Genomic DNA, 17340 nt, shown 5'->3' with positions numbered 1-17340 from the left:
ACACACACACACACACACGCACACACCAACACCACCAACACCACCACAACACAGACAAGAAGTTAGTATGATACAAACTGCAGCAACGTATCCCACTCCACATATTCCATTATGTTATCAGAAGGTCGTCACAATCTTACAGCATACCTGGGACTGCTGGGAGTCATTCTACAATTATCTGGAACCCACTATATAATTAGCAGCAGCAGCACCTCCTCCACTGAGGGAGCGTACTAACTCCACTCGAGATGCCAACACCGACTGCACGGCTACCAGCGTGTCTATATAATCCTTCAGGCTTTCCGGCTCTTGCTCCATGTCTTTCTTCTCCTTCCTTTCTTTCTCAATCTGCTTCTCCTTTTTCTTCTAATATAATTACCCGGAAGTAATCAAGTAGCATGCTCCACTGTCCGAAGACTCAATACCCTTATAAGGCACAGCCTTCCACACAAGAGAGAGAGGGGGGGGGGGGGGACTGTGTTGCAACTCCGAGTTTCACGCAGTCACGACCAACAGGCAACTGATTACCTGGAAGTCACTCGTATACCTGGGAGTCATTGTATAATTACCTGGGAGTCATTATATAATTACCCGGGAGTCACCATAATTATAATTACCTGGGAGTTATTATAATGATCTGGGAGTCATAATATAATTACCTGTTGAACTGCAGTAGACTTGGTTCTGACGGCGAGCACAAACTTGCGTGCGTCACTTTCCACCTGAGAAGCATACACAGTGTAGACGGCACATTGGAACTGCCGATCAGCAAGCTAGATTCACTGATTCACTGATTCACTGTACATCAACCCCCAGGGGGGCTTGCAGTGCGTTTCAAAATCTGTTAGGATAGTTCTATACACCACAACAAATGTGTGACTATGAATCGCAGCACAGTTAGAAAAATCCTGCCGCTTCCAAGCAGTAGTTTATCCTGGTAGACCATGTCTGGCCGCCCGGGTACTCATCACTCACCACGGGCGTCAGCTGTAGCTCGTCCATCTTCATCTGATGCTTGATGACGTAGCGTGGCATGTCGGCCGCTTCCACGCGCCGCTTCTTGGTCAGCAGGACCAGGTCGTGGAACAAGAAGAGAAGGCGCTCGCCGGAACCTGTCTGTCGCTGCCGGCGACTGCTCTGGTCAGAAACTATGAACGCATCCTGACGCAATAAATCTCCATATCTAAAAAAAGAAAAAGAAGGAAGTATTGAACTCGGATGGAGAGCCAAGGATACATTTATAGAAAAGAAAAAAGGACCAACTGGTGGTGTTTGTGGACATTATAGCGTAACTTGTAGTTCCTTGGTCCTTTATCTTTTCTAGAAGAAAGTATTGGTAAGTGAAGAGGACATAGGTGGTGATTTTTTTGCTATGTTCACATAGTATACCCAGCTCGAAAAGACTGCATAGGAACACAGCACCTACCGTCACCGTACTTCCCTACATGTAAGCGCATGCGCTTATAAACAAAACATCTGCTTGTTTTCAGTGTAAATATACCCGGGTAGAAGCACATGCGCTTGTATGTGCTATAAAAGTTTGTCTGTGTCCTAAACCATGGTGCTATCACTATGCTTAGTGGTTTATTCAGCTCCCGGCTGTTTCAGAAATAGTGTTCATCATGGCCAGCAATCGAGGACATCTGAGAGTTGTAATTTTTGTACTCCTCCGAGGTGTGATTTTTGGCGTGCTGGGCCAAGCACAAGGAAGCCATCTGCAAAAAAACTGCAGAAAATGGCTGTTGTTTGATCCTTTGGTGTAATCTTTGTTTCTAGTCGAAGCTAGTTGCTGTTTGGAGCAGAATCGCTGAAATTGACTATTTTCTGCATGTACTCATACTCATGTACTCAGGCATGCAGTCTCACTCGTATTTTAGCTCTTTTTCTGGAATGGATGCTGCTCTGCGCCCCTTGGTGAACATTTCCTGCGCTCAAGGAGCAGCTGAAAAGGACCACTGGTATGTCTGGTTCCTGGTTTGAAAGTGGAGAGTCGACTTTTGTGCCTTGAAAAAGGAGTAGAGAGCGATAAAGGTACGTCTGTGGCTTATTTTTGAGTGCTCCTCGTACATTTTTGATCGTGATAGAAATTCTCAGACCAAAGTCAGACCAAAGTCAGCGCGATGATGGCCGTACAGTTTTCTTGTGGATTTTTTAGTTGTTTCATCTCGTATCTATGTCAGTATCGTGATGGTGAAGTGGAGAGGGTGATTTTCTTCCTCTAGGCTTCGTTCGGCCGACTTTGCTTCGTCCTCGTTGAAAAGTGATCATGAAAAAAAGGTCGATTCGCAAAATTATGTTGATTTTCAATGTACGTGATGACATACGATTGCTGGCTATGATGTAAGCGGAGACAGAGACAGAGACGGACAGAGACCGTGGCAGACAGAGAGACAGACAGAGAGAGAGACAGAGAGAAACAGGGAGAGACAGAGAGAGCCAGAGAAAGACAGAGAGACAGACAGAGAGAAACAGAGAAATAAAAAGCGAGACAAAGAGACAGAGAGCCCGAGGGAGGGACGAAGGGAGGAAGGGAGACAAAGAGACAGAGAGCCAGAGGGGGGAGGAAGGGAGGGAGAGAGGGAGAGGGACAGAGACCGTGAGGGAGACAGAGAGACGGAGAGGCGGAGAGACGGAGAGACGGAGAGGCGGAGAGACGGAGGGACAGAGGGACGGAAAGACAGAAAGACAGAGAGTGAGGGAGACAGAGAGAGACAAAGAGAGAGAGAGAGAGAGAGAGAGAGAGAGAGAGAGAGAGAGAGATAGAGAGAAAGAGAGAGGCGCAGATCATCTTCAGCCCTTCCTTCACCTTGTCTCCATGCCCTCTGACCCATCAACAAGGTCGAGAGCGATTGCATTGTCAGCACGCCGTGGAATCTCCATCATCACCTTGGAAACACACACACGCATGCGCGCACGCAAACACACACAGACACACACACACAATGGCCCCCGGCTTAGTGCAAATATCTCTGATTCAAAGTGTGGTCAAAGGAACCCTTCCACACCAAGTGTTTGACAGTCAAGTGACTGTACACATTTCACCCGCAAATAGAAGCCAAAATTCACCGGTGTACGCGTTACTCTGGCCAAATTGATAGTTGGGCCAGTGAAGGAAGACAGACGCCCACAGATTCAAAGATTCCACGCACTCAGCTCCCCCCCCCCCCCCCCCTGGCACTCAGCCAACCAGCTAGCCAGCCAGCACCGCCGCCCCCCTCCCCCCCCCCCCCCCCCCCACCAACAACCTCCCTCCAACCTCCCTCTAACCTCCCTCCAACCTCCCTCCAACCTCCCTCCAACCTCCCTCTAACCTCCCTCCAACCTACCCCCCCCCCCCCCCCTCAGTCATAGAACCAGATCTGAACCTGTCTAAAAAGTACAAAGTGCAAGACAAGTGCTCGTTGTACAGTAAAAGTACACTTTTTATGACAGCTTCAGGGTATAAACATGGCATGGCTTGGACTCTACCTCCACTGCTGACTCCAGATCGGGACACTCCTGGCTATGTCGATGCATGTCCTTGACTAGGTCTTTGAGCATGAGTTGATAGCGGCTAATGCGCTGCACCGGGCACATGAGGTAATCCTCAATGGTCAGCTTGTTCGGGCTGGGTACATCGCTGCATCGCGGGTGTGATCGGCATACACACACACAAACGTGCACACACAGGACGTACACAGCAAACATGCGTGCACGCCAACACACGCACGCACGCACACACATATTTTTCTTCAGATTTTTTTCCTTTTTCCATTCCCTCAACTAGTCAACACACAAACACACACACACACACACACACACACACACACACACACACACACACACACACACACACACACACACACACACACACACACACACACACACACACACATACACACACACACACACACACACACACACACTCACACACACACACACACACACACACATACATACTTGTAGTTGCTCACTGCCAGAAACTGGTCGTGTGATCACCTCACATGTATGGAGAAGCAGATCCCAAACCAATTTAAAGTGGGCTTTTCATCCTCAATTCGGCCCAAATCGGCTTTTCAAAAGCTGTTTCCGATGAATGGACTGTAGGCTGAATTAAGCTGTAACTCGGAGTTTCATGGTCATCCGCTAATCCCCAGACGACATGATGGTATTGCACTTTCTGCACTCATTGAACGTACAACCACGCTCTTACCTGAAGAACTGCTTGACAGCGTCGCTTAGCAACATATCACACTTGGGTTTGTTACGACAGTAGGAGACGTACATCTGAAGGTAATCTTCATACGTTGTGAAGCAACGGCCGACCTAGAATAGAAACAAACCACAAAATACAGGTAGACATTCAAGGCGACCACTCAGATAAGGCGACCACTTGTCCTAGAAGACCACTGCCACCAGGATCAAGGGATGCTACTTCCAGTCAAATGACCCTGGATAAGGAGACCACCTGGTAACAGAGGTCGCATTTTGAAGGTCCCTTGAGCGGTCGTCTTAGACAGGTTTCACTGTGCAAGCAGACATTAATATATCTTCACCTTCAGATCTTTACCAGCAAGCGACAAACGAAATCACAGTTCGCGTGCAGACTCGGCTAGACTGAGTTTTTCTCCACGCACGCACGCATGCACGCATGCACGTACAAACACACACAAACAAACACACACACACACACACATGCACACACAGCTCCCATACCTTTTCTCCATCGTCCCCACAGTTCTCTAGCTCTCGTAAGAACTCGTTCGTATGGAACTGAAACAGCTCCTCCATATTTGCAAAGATAAACACCTTCTTGCCTGCACGAAACAAACACATTCCACACAAGAGTGGAACAAGACTTGGCTCAGGAACTGCGGCAATACGCCCAGTGAGAAGAAGGCAGACATTACCTGTGCCCATGGTGAAGGAAAATACAGTTAACATTCCACTGCACACACAGACATTCAAGACCAGGTTTGGGCTAGAGCGGGACTCACAGTGGGTGAAATGATTAGGCTTACACCGCACTTCCGCATGGTAGGACAAATGTGGAAGGGGCAGCTAAGAGGTTAGGCTTACACCGCACCTCCACATGGTAGGACAAATGTGGAAGGGGCAGCTAAAGAGGTTAGGCTTACACCGCACTTCCACATGGTAGGACAAATGTGGAAGGGGCAGCTAAACAGGTTAGGCTTACACCGCACTTCCACATGGTAGGACAAATGTGGAAGGGGCAGCTAAACAGGTTAGGCTTACACCGCACTTCCACATGGTAGGACAAATGTGGAAGGGGCAGCTAAAGAGGTTAGGCTTACACCGCACTTCCACATGGTAGGACTAATATGGATAGGCTGCTAACACGGTTACGCTTACACCCTGACAACCGCATGGTAGGACGAATGCGGCGGGGCTGGTAACCTGGAGTTAAGTGACCAGCTCAAAGGCTTATGGAGTGCTTTGCAGGCCACCTAACAAATTCCACTTGTAGTGCCAGTGTTGATAGGTGCAATTATCGGTCCCATCGTCACCGCTGTTTTGTGCAGCCCCACTCAATTGCTGTCCCGTTTGTTATTTCTTGGTCTTTCCCTTCTTTCCGTGATACGTGTTATTATTTTATTACTCTTTATTTTCTCTCCCTTGCGAGTTGGGTCCGTGATTCTTCAGTATTAATAGAAACCTTTTTGGCGGAATTTCGAAGCACTGTATCTTGCAGTACAGAGTTGGCATGCGGCGCAAAGGACGGGTAAGCGCTCTGTGTTTAGTGCAGTGGAATGTATTTTATATCAACAAACTCTCACTTGTTTATGCCTCCCCTTCTCTTCTTTCTCCCCTTCTTCCTCCCTCCCCTTCTTCCTCCCTCCCCTTCTTTGCCCCGAGGGTTGGTCATTAGTCACAGGTTTTTACTGTATAATAATTCCAGTCAACTTGGCTAATAACGACTGCGGATATAACGACAATTCGCCAATAACGACAGCATTTCCATGCCCAGAGCAAAGTCCCTTCCAACTGTATCAATACATAATGAGACTTCGGGTATAACGACACTTCGCGAATAAGGACACTTTTTTGATGCCCCGCCGAGTGTCGTTATAAGCGAAGTTGACTGTAGATGTATCTGCATTAAATCTGCACTCCTTGCCGCTTTCCGACCGTACCATGAAGCTCAGATGGACACCCTGGAGTATTCAGTTTAGGCCGGAAGTTGTCCAGGGTGAAGCGCAGTTGATTCACATAGCGACGTTCAGTGTCGACCAGCTCGGCAATGAGAAAGTGACGCTTCCCTCTCTCTCCCTGCAGCAGCAGCCACACGGCACGTAGACATGTTGAGTCGTACAGATGTGCATACGTGTATATACGCAGGCGTACACGCGTTCAAATGCATACAAACAGTAGGGCACATGCATACCCACACACACACACACACACACACACACACACATATAAACACACACACACGCACACACACACACACATACACACACACACACACACACACACACACACACACACACACACACACACACATACACATGCACACACACACACACACACACACACACACACACACACACACACACACACACACACACACACACATACATACACATGCACACACACATACACATACACGCGTGCGCATGTTCATACACACATACACGCCTCAGACCTTAGACACACCGTGACACGGCACACAGGAGGAGGTATTTATAGCGATGCTCAGCAGATAATGACAACGTGTGCATATAGGTTGCACCATTCAATTCCTTTAAAGGGGAAGTTAAGGCTAAAATCAAAATGTTCACCAGTTGTAGTCTTCGGGGTGCTGAGTCGAATGGTCTTGGTCCGAGGAAGCTGAGACGCTCCCTTCCTACTTTAATCACAATCGAACTCGCGCACTTCCACCGAAACTGGGCGACTGCGCCCTACTAGATGGGGATTTGTATGCAAAATGTCACTAAAAGCGCCATTTCGTTCTTATAAAAGCATGGATGACCGCGATTGGCCCATATGTTGTAGTCTTTTGGACGCTGAGTCGACTGGTTTTGGTCCGAAAAGGCTGCGATGCAGCGTTCCTCCTTTATTCCCAATCGAACATGGTTGAACAAGCGGTCACGTGCTCCTGGGTGCCCAAATCACCTGGTCACCGCGCCAGCAGGCGACAACTTTTACACCAAGGTTCAACTCGAGTTCAACTCGAGTGACAGGACTGCACCCAAAAAAGGTCAAACAGGCTAGTAAGTTGTACCCTGCAGGCACGGTGACCAGGTGACTGGTGTACGCATAAGCACGTGGCCGCTTGTTCAACCATGTTCGATTGGGAATAAAGGAGGAACGCTGCATCGCAGCCTTTTCGGACCAAAACCAGTCGACTCAGCGTCCAAAAGACTACAACATATGGGCCAATCGCGGTCATCCGTGCTTTTATAAGAACGAAATGGCGCTTTTAGTGACATTTTGCATACAAATCCCCATCTAGTAGGGCGCAGGCACCCAGTTTCGGTGGAAGTGCGCGAGTTCGATTGGGATTAAAGTAGGAAGGGAGCGTCTCAGCTTCCTTGGACCAAGACCATTCGACTCAGCACCCCGAAGACTACAACTGGTGAACATTTTGATTTTAGCCTTAACTTCCCCTTTAAAGGCTGAAGAACTGCATATACACACACGTGCATGCGCACACACGCGCACGTGCAAACGCGCATCCGCACACAACCACACACACACACACACACACACAAAACACACACACACTGATCGGCACTAAAAAAGGCCCCCAACGTGAAACTTCTATCAAAGCACACAAGGAGATGAACATGTGAGACTCTAGCCAGGGGCAGGCACAGGGGCGTCGGACACGGTGCGGTCACTACGGTATTGACCATACCACTTTTTGCCACAGATACCCCGTGAATCAACAAAATACACTCATCCGGGGCTCTAAATTTCCAAAATTGTCGGCTCAGCCTCCCCTCCCACACGAGTAAATTGTACTTCAGATGGCTGACCCTACCACACTAAACTACGTTCCGACGTTGCCCCTGACGCATGATCTACTTACCGCCTTGCTCTGTGTCTCCTGCGCTTTGCTACGTTTCTGGCGTATCTCAGCTTCCAGCTCCATTGCCTGCTCATCCACCATGAGTCGTGTGGTGGTGGAGTCTTCAAACACGGTGCGGCGACGTTGGGCCAGGTTCTTGCGACGATTGACGCCCATCTCCCCCGTGCCTTCGCCCTCCGAACTGGTGTCTACACGTGCACAGACGCACGCATGCACGCACACACGCGCATACACACACGCGCGCACACACACGTACGCACACACATATCACACAGAAGGGTTACAACAGCATCCTAGCATGGCCGTTCTTCGGCGCCCGACAGTACTATAAGCCACAACTGGAGTGTACAAGATTATAATAAGCCCATTGCGCATTGCCAAATATGGAAGGTATGAGTAATGCATGTGAGTACACTGGGATCAGCAATGCACTGTTCAACAACCCAGACGACCATGGATCAGCAATGCACTGTTCAACACCCCCGGATGACCATAGATCAGCAATGCACTGTTCAACACCCCGGACGACCATGGATCAGCAATGCACTGTTCAACACCCCGGATGACCATGGATCAGCAATGCACTGTTCAACAACCCAGACGACCATGGATCAGCAATGCACTGTTCAACACCCCCGGATGACCATAGAACAGCAATGCACTGTTCAACACAGCACAGGCGACCATGCCCAGATGGCTGTATGCGTGGGGTGTTTATGGTACAAATCATGTCATTGTGCAATGGTGGCTACTGGCTATGCATAATCTTCCCGCCGTTTGGTCTTGCGGGGTGAGTCCACTTCAGCCGTACACACTGTAATATGGTTGTACTCACGAATGTGCTGGAGCAGGCTGTACGTGCCAAATAGGTGACACGTCGCCCCACAAAAGGCTATAGCCATGTTTTATGCATAGGCGGCACCAAGAGTGCATGAAAACCAGAGTGTGCAGCTCGGATGGGTGGCTGTCACGACGGAATTCCGTGATTACATCATTTTAGTGATGTAGTGCGTACAAGCAGGATTCAAGCAGGTCTCTTTCTGCACAACTGCAGCTCAGTTGTACGCACTACGCCATTTCCCGCCTCAGATCTGCGCCAAATATGATGTAATCACGGAATTCCGCCGTGACAGACACCCATGTAGAAAAAGCCCCAAGCTGCACACTCTGGTTTTCATGTACTCTTGGTGCCGCTGGCTCATACAGCATATTACATTGATTTCGAACAGGACACTCACCATCATCGTCCGAGTCCTCAACATCGCCGTCACCGGAAGAGTGATGATGCTCCACTTGTGCCCTGGGTACCACGACAACTGCCGACGCCGGTGCCGAGTCAGGTTCGTCGTTGCCATGCCGACCACCACTATCAGTTTGACTTGCGGCGCCGCCACCGGTTGGCACGGAGATGAGGTATGACGCCGGGACCCAGCCCTGCTCTGCAGCGTCATCATCACCCGCCGCAGCACGGCGCGAGACGTACCACCATTCACCGCTGACCGACTGCAGCTCGATGGTCTCACCCTGCTTGACGTGCAGAGCGTCCTGGCTGTCGGCCGAGAAGTCGTAGCGCACGGCGTACCGTGCGCCGATCACCGCGGTGAGCTCCTCCTCCGACGACGCTTTGCTGCCCTCATACCAGGAGGGTTCCGTCTCCTCGGCAACGGGCTCTATGGATTTCGCCGGCGTCATCATCGCTGGTTGCGACGGCGTCGTGGCTGCTGCGGGGGGTTCTCCCTCCGTATCCGACTCCCTGGGAACGAGGTGATTGGCCGGTACCCAGCCCTCGACGAACTGGGCCGAGTCATTCACCTCAACACGCACCAGCCACCAATCCGCCGCATCTCGGTCCAGGACGTTCACCACTTGTCCCTTGTAGAGCGACAACTGTCCGCTGTCCGCAGCCGTCCACTTCTCGACCGCCACGAACGTCTCGCCAGGATTGGAAAGCTCGTCGAGTTTTCCGTCGTCCAGTTTCTGCCTGGCCTCGGGCAGCCCCAGGAATTCAGACTTGTACAGCGCGGCGCGCAGACGATCCTGCAGCTTTGAGCGACGCTTGAGCACATTGGTCGTGGCGCGTTTGATGGTGCCTGGCGGAGCGGAGTGCCGCGATGCGAGTTTTGCTTGTTGTTTCTCCTGTTGCTGCGGTTGCTGCGGTACGGAGATGACCGGATCAGATTTGGGGCGACCGAGCAGATGCGACATGCTCACGGACACTGGGCCGGGGCTCAGGGGCTTTTCGTCATCGACCTCGGGATCCGGGTCGGTCCCCGCCATCTCACTGGTAGCCTGCATCCCGGGGCCGGGCCGGTCCAGGACGAGGCGCGGGAGAAACCCCTCCTCGGGCTCCTCGCCGTTCACGCCGTGCACGCGGACCAACGCGATGTCGTCCACCATGTCCAGGACAGTGGCAAATTGGCCCTGATGCACGGTCACATACCCACCGGCTTCTGACGTGTAGTCCTTCACCACCACGTACACGTCTTCTTCGCCAAAGCCCTCGAGAGGCTTGACCTCCATAATGTTGTCGGAGAGCGACCGGACTTCCTCGGCTATCGACGAGCGTGGAGTTGTAGACAGTCCGTTTGCGGCAGTAGACTGTTCTGTGAGCACGTCCAGCGATGTCGTGTGTTGCGACGGTCGGAAAGAACCGCTGGGCTTGGCGCCGAGCGAGCCGGGTCGGGGCGCTACCGGCGGGGGCGGCTTCCTGGAAGAGTGGTGCGCGTAGGACGCAGGTCGGGGACCGGCGGGCATCGGGGCCGGGGCGGAGGCAGCGGCGACACCCTGGGAGGGGACGGCGTGTGCCTCGTCCTCGAGTTCGTCGTCCGGAATGCACACCGGGCTTCTGGAACGCGGCGGCAGATCACCGGACGGGATACCGAGAGACGCTTGCGAGCTGGTTCTACGACTGATCGCCGTCGAACTGCTTGCAGTCGAAGGTGTCTGGCTGCTGCTGCCCGCCGTGCCCGCTGCTGTACTAGCAGCCGTGCTGCTGGCTGGTCGGGAAGCGGCACGACTCGACGGCTGAGACGATGACGGCAAGGATACCGGCACACTCGCAGGCCGCGAGCCGCCACCGCCCAATGACGACATTGGAACGCTTTCAACAGGCGCCGACGTCAGCTGAGGTGGGGGCACAATCTCCACCACAGCAGGGGGTTTCTCTTGCCTGTTCGTGTCGTCATTGTTGTCATCGGTTTTCTCGACGCGACGCCGTTTGAGACGGTTTGCCAGCTCAGACTGAAAATCGACTCCGCCGCCGAAAGGGGACATTGGTGTCTTCGGGGTGCCCGGCTTCTGGCCCCCGGCGGCATCGGATGGAGACAGTGGGGCGTCCTTGTCCAGCCGGGTTTTGATTCTCAGCGTCGGCGACATTGGTGGAGACATCGGTGGTGGTGGTGGTGGTGGTGGTGGAGGAGGAGGAGGCGGCGGGGGAGGTGGTGGCGCACCAGGCGGCGCTGGAGGTGCGGCTGACAGGGACGTAGATTTGCGATGCTCACTGGGAATACCGCTAGACCGTGGCTGTACAGCGTTAGGCTCGATGGTGATACTGGGAGCGGCCGAAACGGATCGTTGTGTATCCGCACGTAACTCCATCATGTGCGTGTAAGTACCCAGTACCGAAGTTGGCACGAGGCCTTCTTCGTAGCTCCCGTCGTCGCACTTCACGCACACGTGATAGAAGCCGTCCATGTGCTCAATCACGCTCGCCTCCTGGCCAAACTTGACGCTGACGTGGCCAGACGTGTCGTCATGGTGATCCAAGATGGCGTAGAGTTTGTCGTCGTCGAGTGGAACGGCTGCTACGGGCGGTGGGGGACGGGCAGGTGGCATGCCGGCGGTGGACCGCTGTGATTCACGCCTCTCCACCACTGAACCACCACCACCAACGCTGCTGCTGACGCTGCTTTCACGAGCGGATGGCACGGAGGAGTGATGTGATTGCCGATGCGTCGGCACGGTCGAAGACCGCTGGCTGCCCGGCGGCTGGGATGTCGATGCACGTGTGGTTTTCGTCTCCGCCGCCTCCGGTATCTCGTCGTAGTCCGGCGAGCGAGTCCGGACGACTGCTGGTTCCGGCACCGGTGGCGGAGTGAGAAGAGCACGGCGAGGCAAAGGCAAGAAGCCTTCCTCCTCCTCTTCAATGTCGGTTTTCAAGCGGCGTACCATCAGAAGATCGCCAGGGATGGTGTCGTCGAGAACTTCAACAATCTGCCCAGTGATGACCGTTAGCTCTCCGTCGTCAGGGTTACCGGTGATAGGCTGCTTGACGTAGAAGTGAAACTCCGGCAGCTGCAGCTGCTGCATGGACGACGCCGGCCTGTCGGCGATCGGGCGATTCGGCGGTCGTGGCGTGTTGCCAAACATCTCGCTAATCTGCTCGCCCTGGCTGCTGCGGACGGTGGCGTTGCTGCCGCGTTGCGCGCTCGCCTCGCCTGGATCACCAACCACTCCACCTCTGTTGGATGTCGGTGGCTGGGTGTGAGGTGTGACGCGCAGCGGCAGGCTTTTCTTGGCCGCGGACAGCTGATCGAGCAGAAGACGCTCCACCTCCAGCATCCACTCTTTCTTCTGTTCGGCCGTGGCCGCCTGGAACACAAACTGGTTGGCCCCGCTCGATGACGACTTGCCGATTGGTATGGCGAACTTCAGACGGATGCTCTTGTCCGACTTATCAGGCGGTGGCTCTTCGGCCACGCCGATGTCGCTCGTGAGTATGTGGCTCTTGTACACGAATCCCTCGTCTCGTCCGTGCGAGGACGAGTCCTTCTTCTTGGTGAGGATGATGAAGTTGCGGTGGAGGAACACGTGTAGGTCCTTGCCCTTGGAGACCTTGCGAGAGCGCGACTTCCCGCCCCAGGTCACAAAGTCGGCGGCCAGCGAGAACTGCCGCTCGTCGATGTTGTTGAGCTCGGCGGGCAGGTTGGTGACCAGGCTGAAGTCGATGGCAATGTCGGCGAGTTTCGGGATGCGTGCCACTACGGCCAGCGCCTGCTCCAGGTCCTCGACGATGTCCAGCTTGGCGCGCGCCGCGTACTTGAGGATGTTCTCCAGCAGCATGCGATAGCGCTGTATACGCTGTACCGGAGTCAACAGATACGCACCCAGAGACAACTGCAGGCCGAGCTGTCGCTTGATGTCTTCGAAGAACGTACCGCCGAACTGCGCCAGGCGTTCGTCCGAGCGCTTCTTGTTCTTGCAGTAGGGAAAGTACATCCAGAAGCTCTCCTCGTGCTTGACGAACAGAAGGCACGCCTGTCGCGGGTCCTCCTCGGCGAACAGCTCCAGGTCCTTGAGCAGCTTGGCGTGAAAGTCCAGGATCTCGGCGCAGTTCGAGAAGATCTCCTTCTCCGAGCCGACCAGGATGCTGGGCAAGAAGTCGGACTTCATGTGCGGCAGAAAGCCCTCCACCAGCACGGTGAGATTTTTGACGTACTGTCGCTCCGTCTCGACCAGCTCCTGCACGGCATACTTCATCTTCTGCATTCCCTGCTTTCCGCCTCCGCCATGCCCGAACACGTCCGCCTCATCCACGCCGGTCTCGACGTCCGACGTGAACGACTCGTCCCGGCCGGGTATGCTCAGCGTGGACGGCTGCTTGCGCGGCATCTGATAACACGATTCCATAGAGTCATCGTCGCCATCTCCGCCGCCCCGCATTGCCGTCCCGGCTGCTGTTGGTGTGAACACCTGAGAACCATCCAGAGAGATGGCAGAGCGTGATGCACCGAGCACGTTACAGCCCTCGTCCTCTCCCGAAGACGAGTCGTCAGACTCCACGTCCACGTAGCCGCATATAGCTGCAGAGAACACACATGCACACACACACACACACACACACACACGGATGCACACACATACACACACACACACACACACACACACACACACACACACACACACACACACACACACACACACACACACGCGGATGCACACGCGGATGCACACACACACACACACACACACACACACACACACACACACACACACACACACACACACACACACACACACACGCAACACACACACACACGCGCGCACGCACATACGCGCGCACGCACACGCGCACGCACACGCGCACGCACACACACACACACACACACACACACGCACACATGAGACTCATAATCGCAGAGTTGTGGGTTCGAGCCCATGCTGTGCGCCAAGTACCATCAGGTTTTAGACAAGCTATTCTCCACCACTCACTCATACAACCACACGAAAGCAACCAGGCAACTTGGAGAGAGAGAGAGAGAGAGGATACTTTTAAAGTGTCTCTTAGAAGACCGAGAGTGAAATTGCAAAGACAAGGACATGCGTGTGTGTGGGGGGGGGGAGGGGGAGGGGGGGAGGGGAGGGGGGGGGGGGATAGGGGGCTTAAAACAGTGAATATGCCAGCATTACTATTGTGGCAAACGGTGTCCTGTGTTCAAGGGAATCAAACGCGGAGTATGCGTATGTGCATGTGCAACATGTGCCAACAAAGGCATTGCGTACGCGGGGAATCAGAAACGGGGCGTAAGCACGTACGACAGGTGCCCACAAAGGCACATCTCCGCACAACTGAAGCAAAGCAATCGGTGACCGCATAAGCTGGTACAATGGACTCCAAACGGGGGCATGGACAACAGACATAATTACGCACACACGCATGCATGCATGCATGCATGTACACACACACACACACACGTGCGCGCACGCGCACGCGAACACACACACACACACACACACACACGTGCACATACACACACACACACACACACACACACACACACACACACACACTTAAAACTACAGCTGCCCTTTCCTCACCATTAGCTACTTCGAGAAGGCTGTCATGTTCGTGCCCATAGGCGTTCATAATCATCTTAGTTTCGACAACAAGCTTGTCGAACAAAAGCCGAGCCTGCTCGTTATTCATTTCCTCCGTCAGATGGAGAACTGACTGTAGACGATCCTGAGAGCAGGAAAAGCACAGAAAGCAGTTGGACACTCTAGGTAATATTGAGTACAGGAACATTCTGCCAATTTCTGGGACATTCAGCCCATATTATATATTTTCTCTCAACTATGCTGTTCAATAACCATCTGCTGTTTCCTAACACCACCCTACAGCCTCTCGCTATAACGGAATTGTGAATATATAGTATTCTCTCCTTTCTTATTGCCCCTAACTAACCTTCTGTTCAGACTGTGTTCGTTGAAAGTATCCGTGCAGCAAGTCAAACAAGCTCTGGACGTCGTCAGCAGTTTCCGCCGCTTCCTTGCCCGCCTGCAGGAACACAAACATTACAGATAAATCTTCCCAAAAACAACATAGAAAAAATGTGGGCACAAGTTATGCGATCGAGTCCACCAACTAAACCAGATTTCGAACAGTCAGACGTGCACAATCGAGTGAGACTTACAATCGAGAAAATACGCATACAGTACGTACCTGCAGCCGTGCCATGACATGAGCGGCATCAACACACCACTCTGACGACTGCTCCACGAGCACATGCAGCGTGCTGCACTTCTCCAGAAACTGCTGACGGGCAGCACGGCGAGGCGCCACGGCAGCCCACTGGGAACCGACGGCGGCGCGTAACGGACGTAGCTACACACGGACACACACGGACACACACAGACGGAAGCATAACCAGCGGCACTGTAGTACTTAGGAAGCGTCCTCGTTCCATTCGAAGCCCTATCATCTATCCATGTCAACACTACGGACTTGTCAGCCTTTGAGCACTCTGCTGGCAAGGTACGTTCGGGCCTGATTTAAATCTGGCTTTGGAAATTTATTTTCATTGCTATCAGGTTCGGCCTCATTTTCTCTGTGCTGCGCTGAGGAGTTCACAAAGAACGAAACAGCATGCTGTCCGCAGATTGAGTATGTCAACACTACTATGTCTTACATCTCGACCAGACTGCGGCTGTGACTCGAGCATCAGCTGAACACGGCTGTTGAAGTCGGATATCCGCGATGCCAACGCCATCTCCTCTCCCTCCAGTTCCTGAATGGATGACATCATGGCTTCGGCACTGTCAATGTCTTCACCGATGCCGTTCGGTTCGTTGCCTAGGCAATCGGTGTACATTTTGATCTCGGCCTGTAGCTGGCGGCCAATGTCCTGGAGATCGTATATCTCCAGCACCTGAAATTCTCGACGCACATTGGCATAGGCACGCACACGCACGCACGAACAAACGAACAAACACACACACACACACCACAATACATCACTACACAGGTATATTACCGGCATTCTCTTGAAGTCTTGAACACACCGGAACAAGTCACGCACTCGCGATAAGTCGCGCATTTTTTGTCTTCAAGATTGCGTGCACGACAGTGATTGTAGACTGTGTATGTGTGTGTGTGTGTGTATGTGTGTGTGTGTGTGTGTGTGTGTGTGTGTGTGTGTGTGTGTGTGTGTGTGTGTGTGTGTGTATGTGCGTATATGTGTGTACCACCTTGCTCAGGACCGGAGGGACTGGCGCGAACGTAGCCGTCGGAAGCCACAAAGCCAGCCCCAACCAAGAGTGTTCGTCTGTGTCTGCGGCCGCGACTTTCGCCGTCCGAATGATTTATCCCGACACAAGAACTACTGCCTCGCCTAATAGCTATCATCGCCTTCGGCGATGGGCTTTCCAAAGGTCCAAAGGTATATGTGTGTATGTGTGTGTGTGTGTGTGTGTGTGTGTGTGTGTGTGTGTGTGTGTGTGTGTGTGTGTGTGTGTGTGTGTGTGTGTGTGTGTGTGTGCACGTGCATGTCTTTGTATAAATGTACACAGACACCTGGTTTAAGCGATCACACCACGGTGCAAGCAAAAGCGGGTGTTAAAGCCAGGTGGTCTTTGAAACCAGGTCCCATACATTCGGGACATATCGGATTGTTTACATACATATGCATGGTTGTACTTCCATGTACTCATATTGACAGGTGTGGAGCATAGAATACTCTCGTGCAGCAAGGCACGCCTCACTCAAGTGCATGCAGCGCATCCTGCACTGTCCCTTGTCACTTCTGTTGACTGCATGCACATGGATCGGAGCGCACTTGAACCCTGTTGCGGTCAAACCTGACAGCCAAGATGGCACTTTTGGTTAGGTTTGGTCTGTGTGTGGTGGCTGGTCGTGCAAGGCAGGTGGTCGCTGTATCCGCTGCAGTTTCTGTGTAGAACTGTCGGTACATGGAAAAACGGTCGCTAAAAGAAGGTGGTCGCTAAACACAGAGGTCGTTTACACCAATGTTTTACTTCATGTATACGATTGGGGTGTTTGTCCCACTCTCTCTCTCTCTTCTCCTTCG

The 17340-nt window shown here is 52.8% G+C and overlaps 1 protein-coding gene across 1 annotated transcript in view; it reads right to left on the bottom strand.

Annotated features, from left to right (window-relative positions):
- Window positions 1-17340, bottom strand: part of LOC135827592 (uncharacterized) — a 78079-nt gene that overhangs the window by 34313 nt on the left and 26426 nt on the right. Inside the window, exons 32-44 of the mRNA XM_065340060.1 lie at window positions 15943-16182; window positions 15477-15638; window positions 15219-15311; window positions 14852-14996; window positions 9274-13836; window positions 8036-8223; window positions 6135-6270; window positions 4696-4796; window positions 4193-4305; window positions 3469-3619; window positions 2807-2886; window positions 976-1183; window positions 660-722 (exon numbers count right to left, since the gene is read on the bottom strand). Of these exons, the coding sequence (XP_065196132.1) occupies window positions 660-722; window positions 976-1183; window positions 2807-2886; window positions 3469-3619; window positions 4193-4305; window positions 4696-4796; window positions 6135-6270; window positions 8036-8223; window positions 9274-13836; window positions 14852-14996; window positions 15219-15311; window positions 15477-15638; window positions 15943-16182 (6243 nt within the window). The remainder of the gene's footprint in view (window positions 1-659; window positions 723-975; window positions 1184-2806; window positions 2887-3468; window positions 3620-4192; window positions 4306-4695; window positions 4797-6134; window positions 6271-8035; window positions 8224-9273; window positions 13837-14851; window positions 14997-15218; window positions 15312-15476; window positions 15639-15942; window positions 16183-17340) is intronic.

The sequence above is a fragment of the Sycon ciliatum genome, chromosome 11 (genome assembly GCF_964019385.1).
Source record: "Sycon ciliatum chromosome 11, ocSycCili1.1, whole genome shotgun sequence".
Lineage (NCBI taxonomy): Eukaryota > Metazoa > Porifera > Calcarea > Leucosolenida > Sycettidae > Sycon > Sycon ciliatum.
Note: the sequence above shows the minus strand (reverse complement) of the source record. Positions and strands in the feature narration are given on the sequence as shown.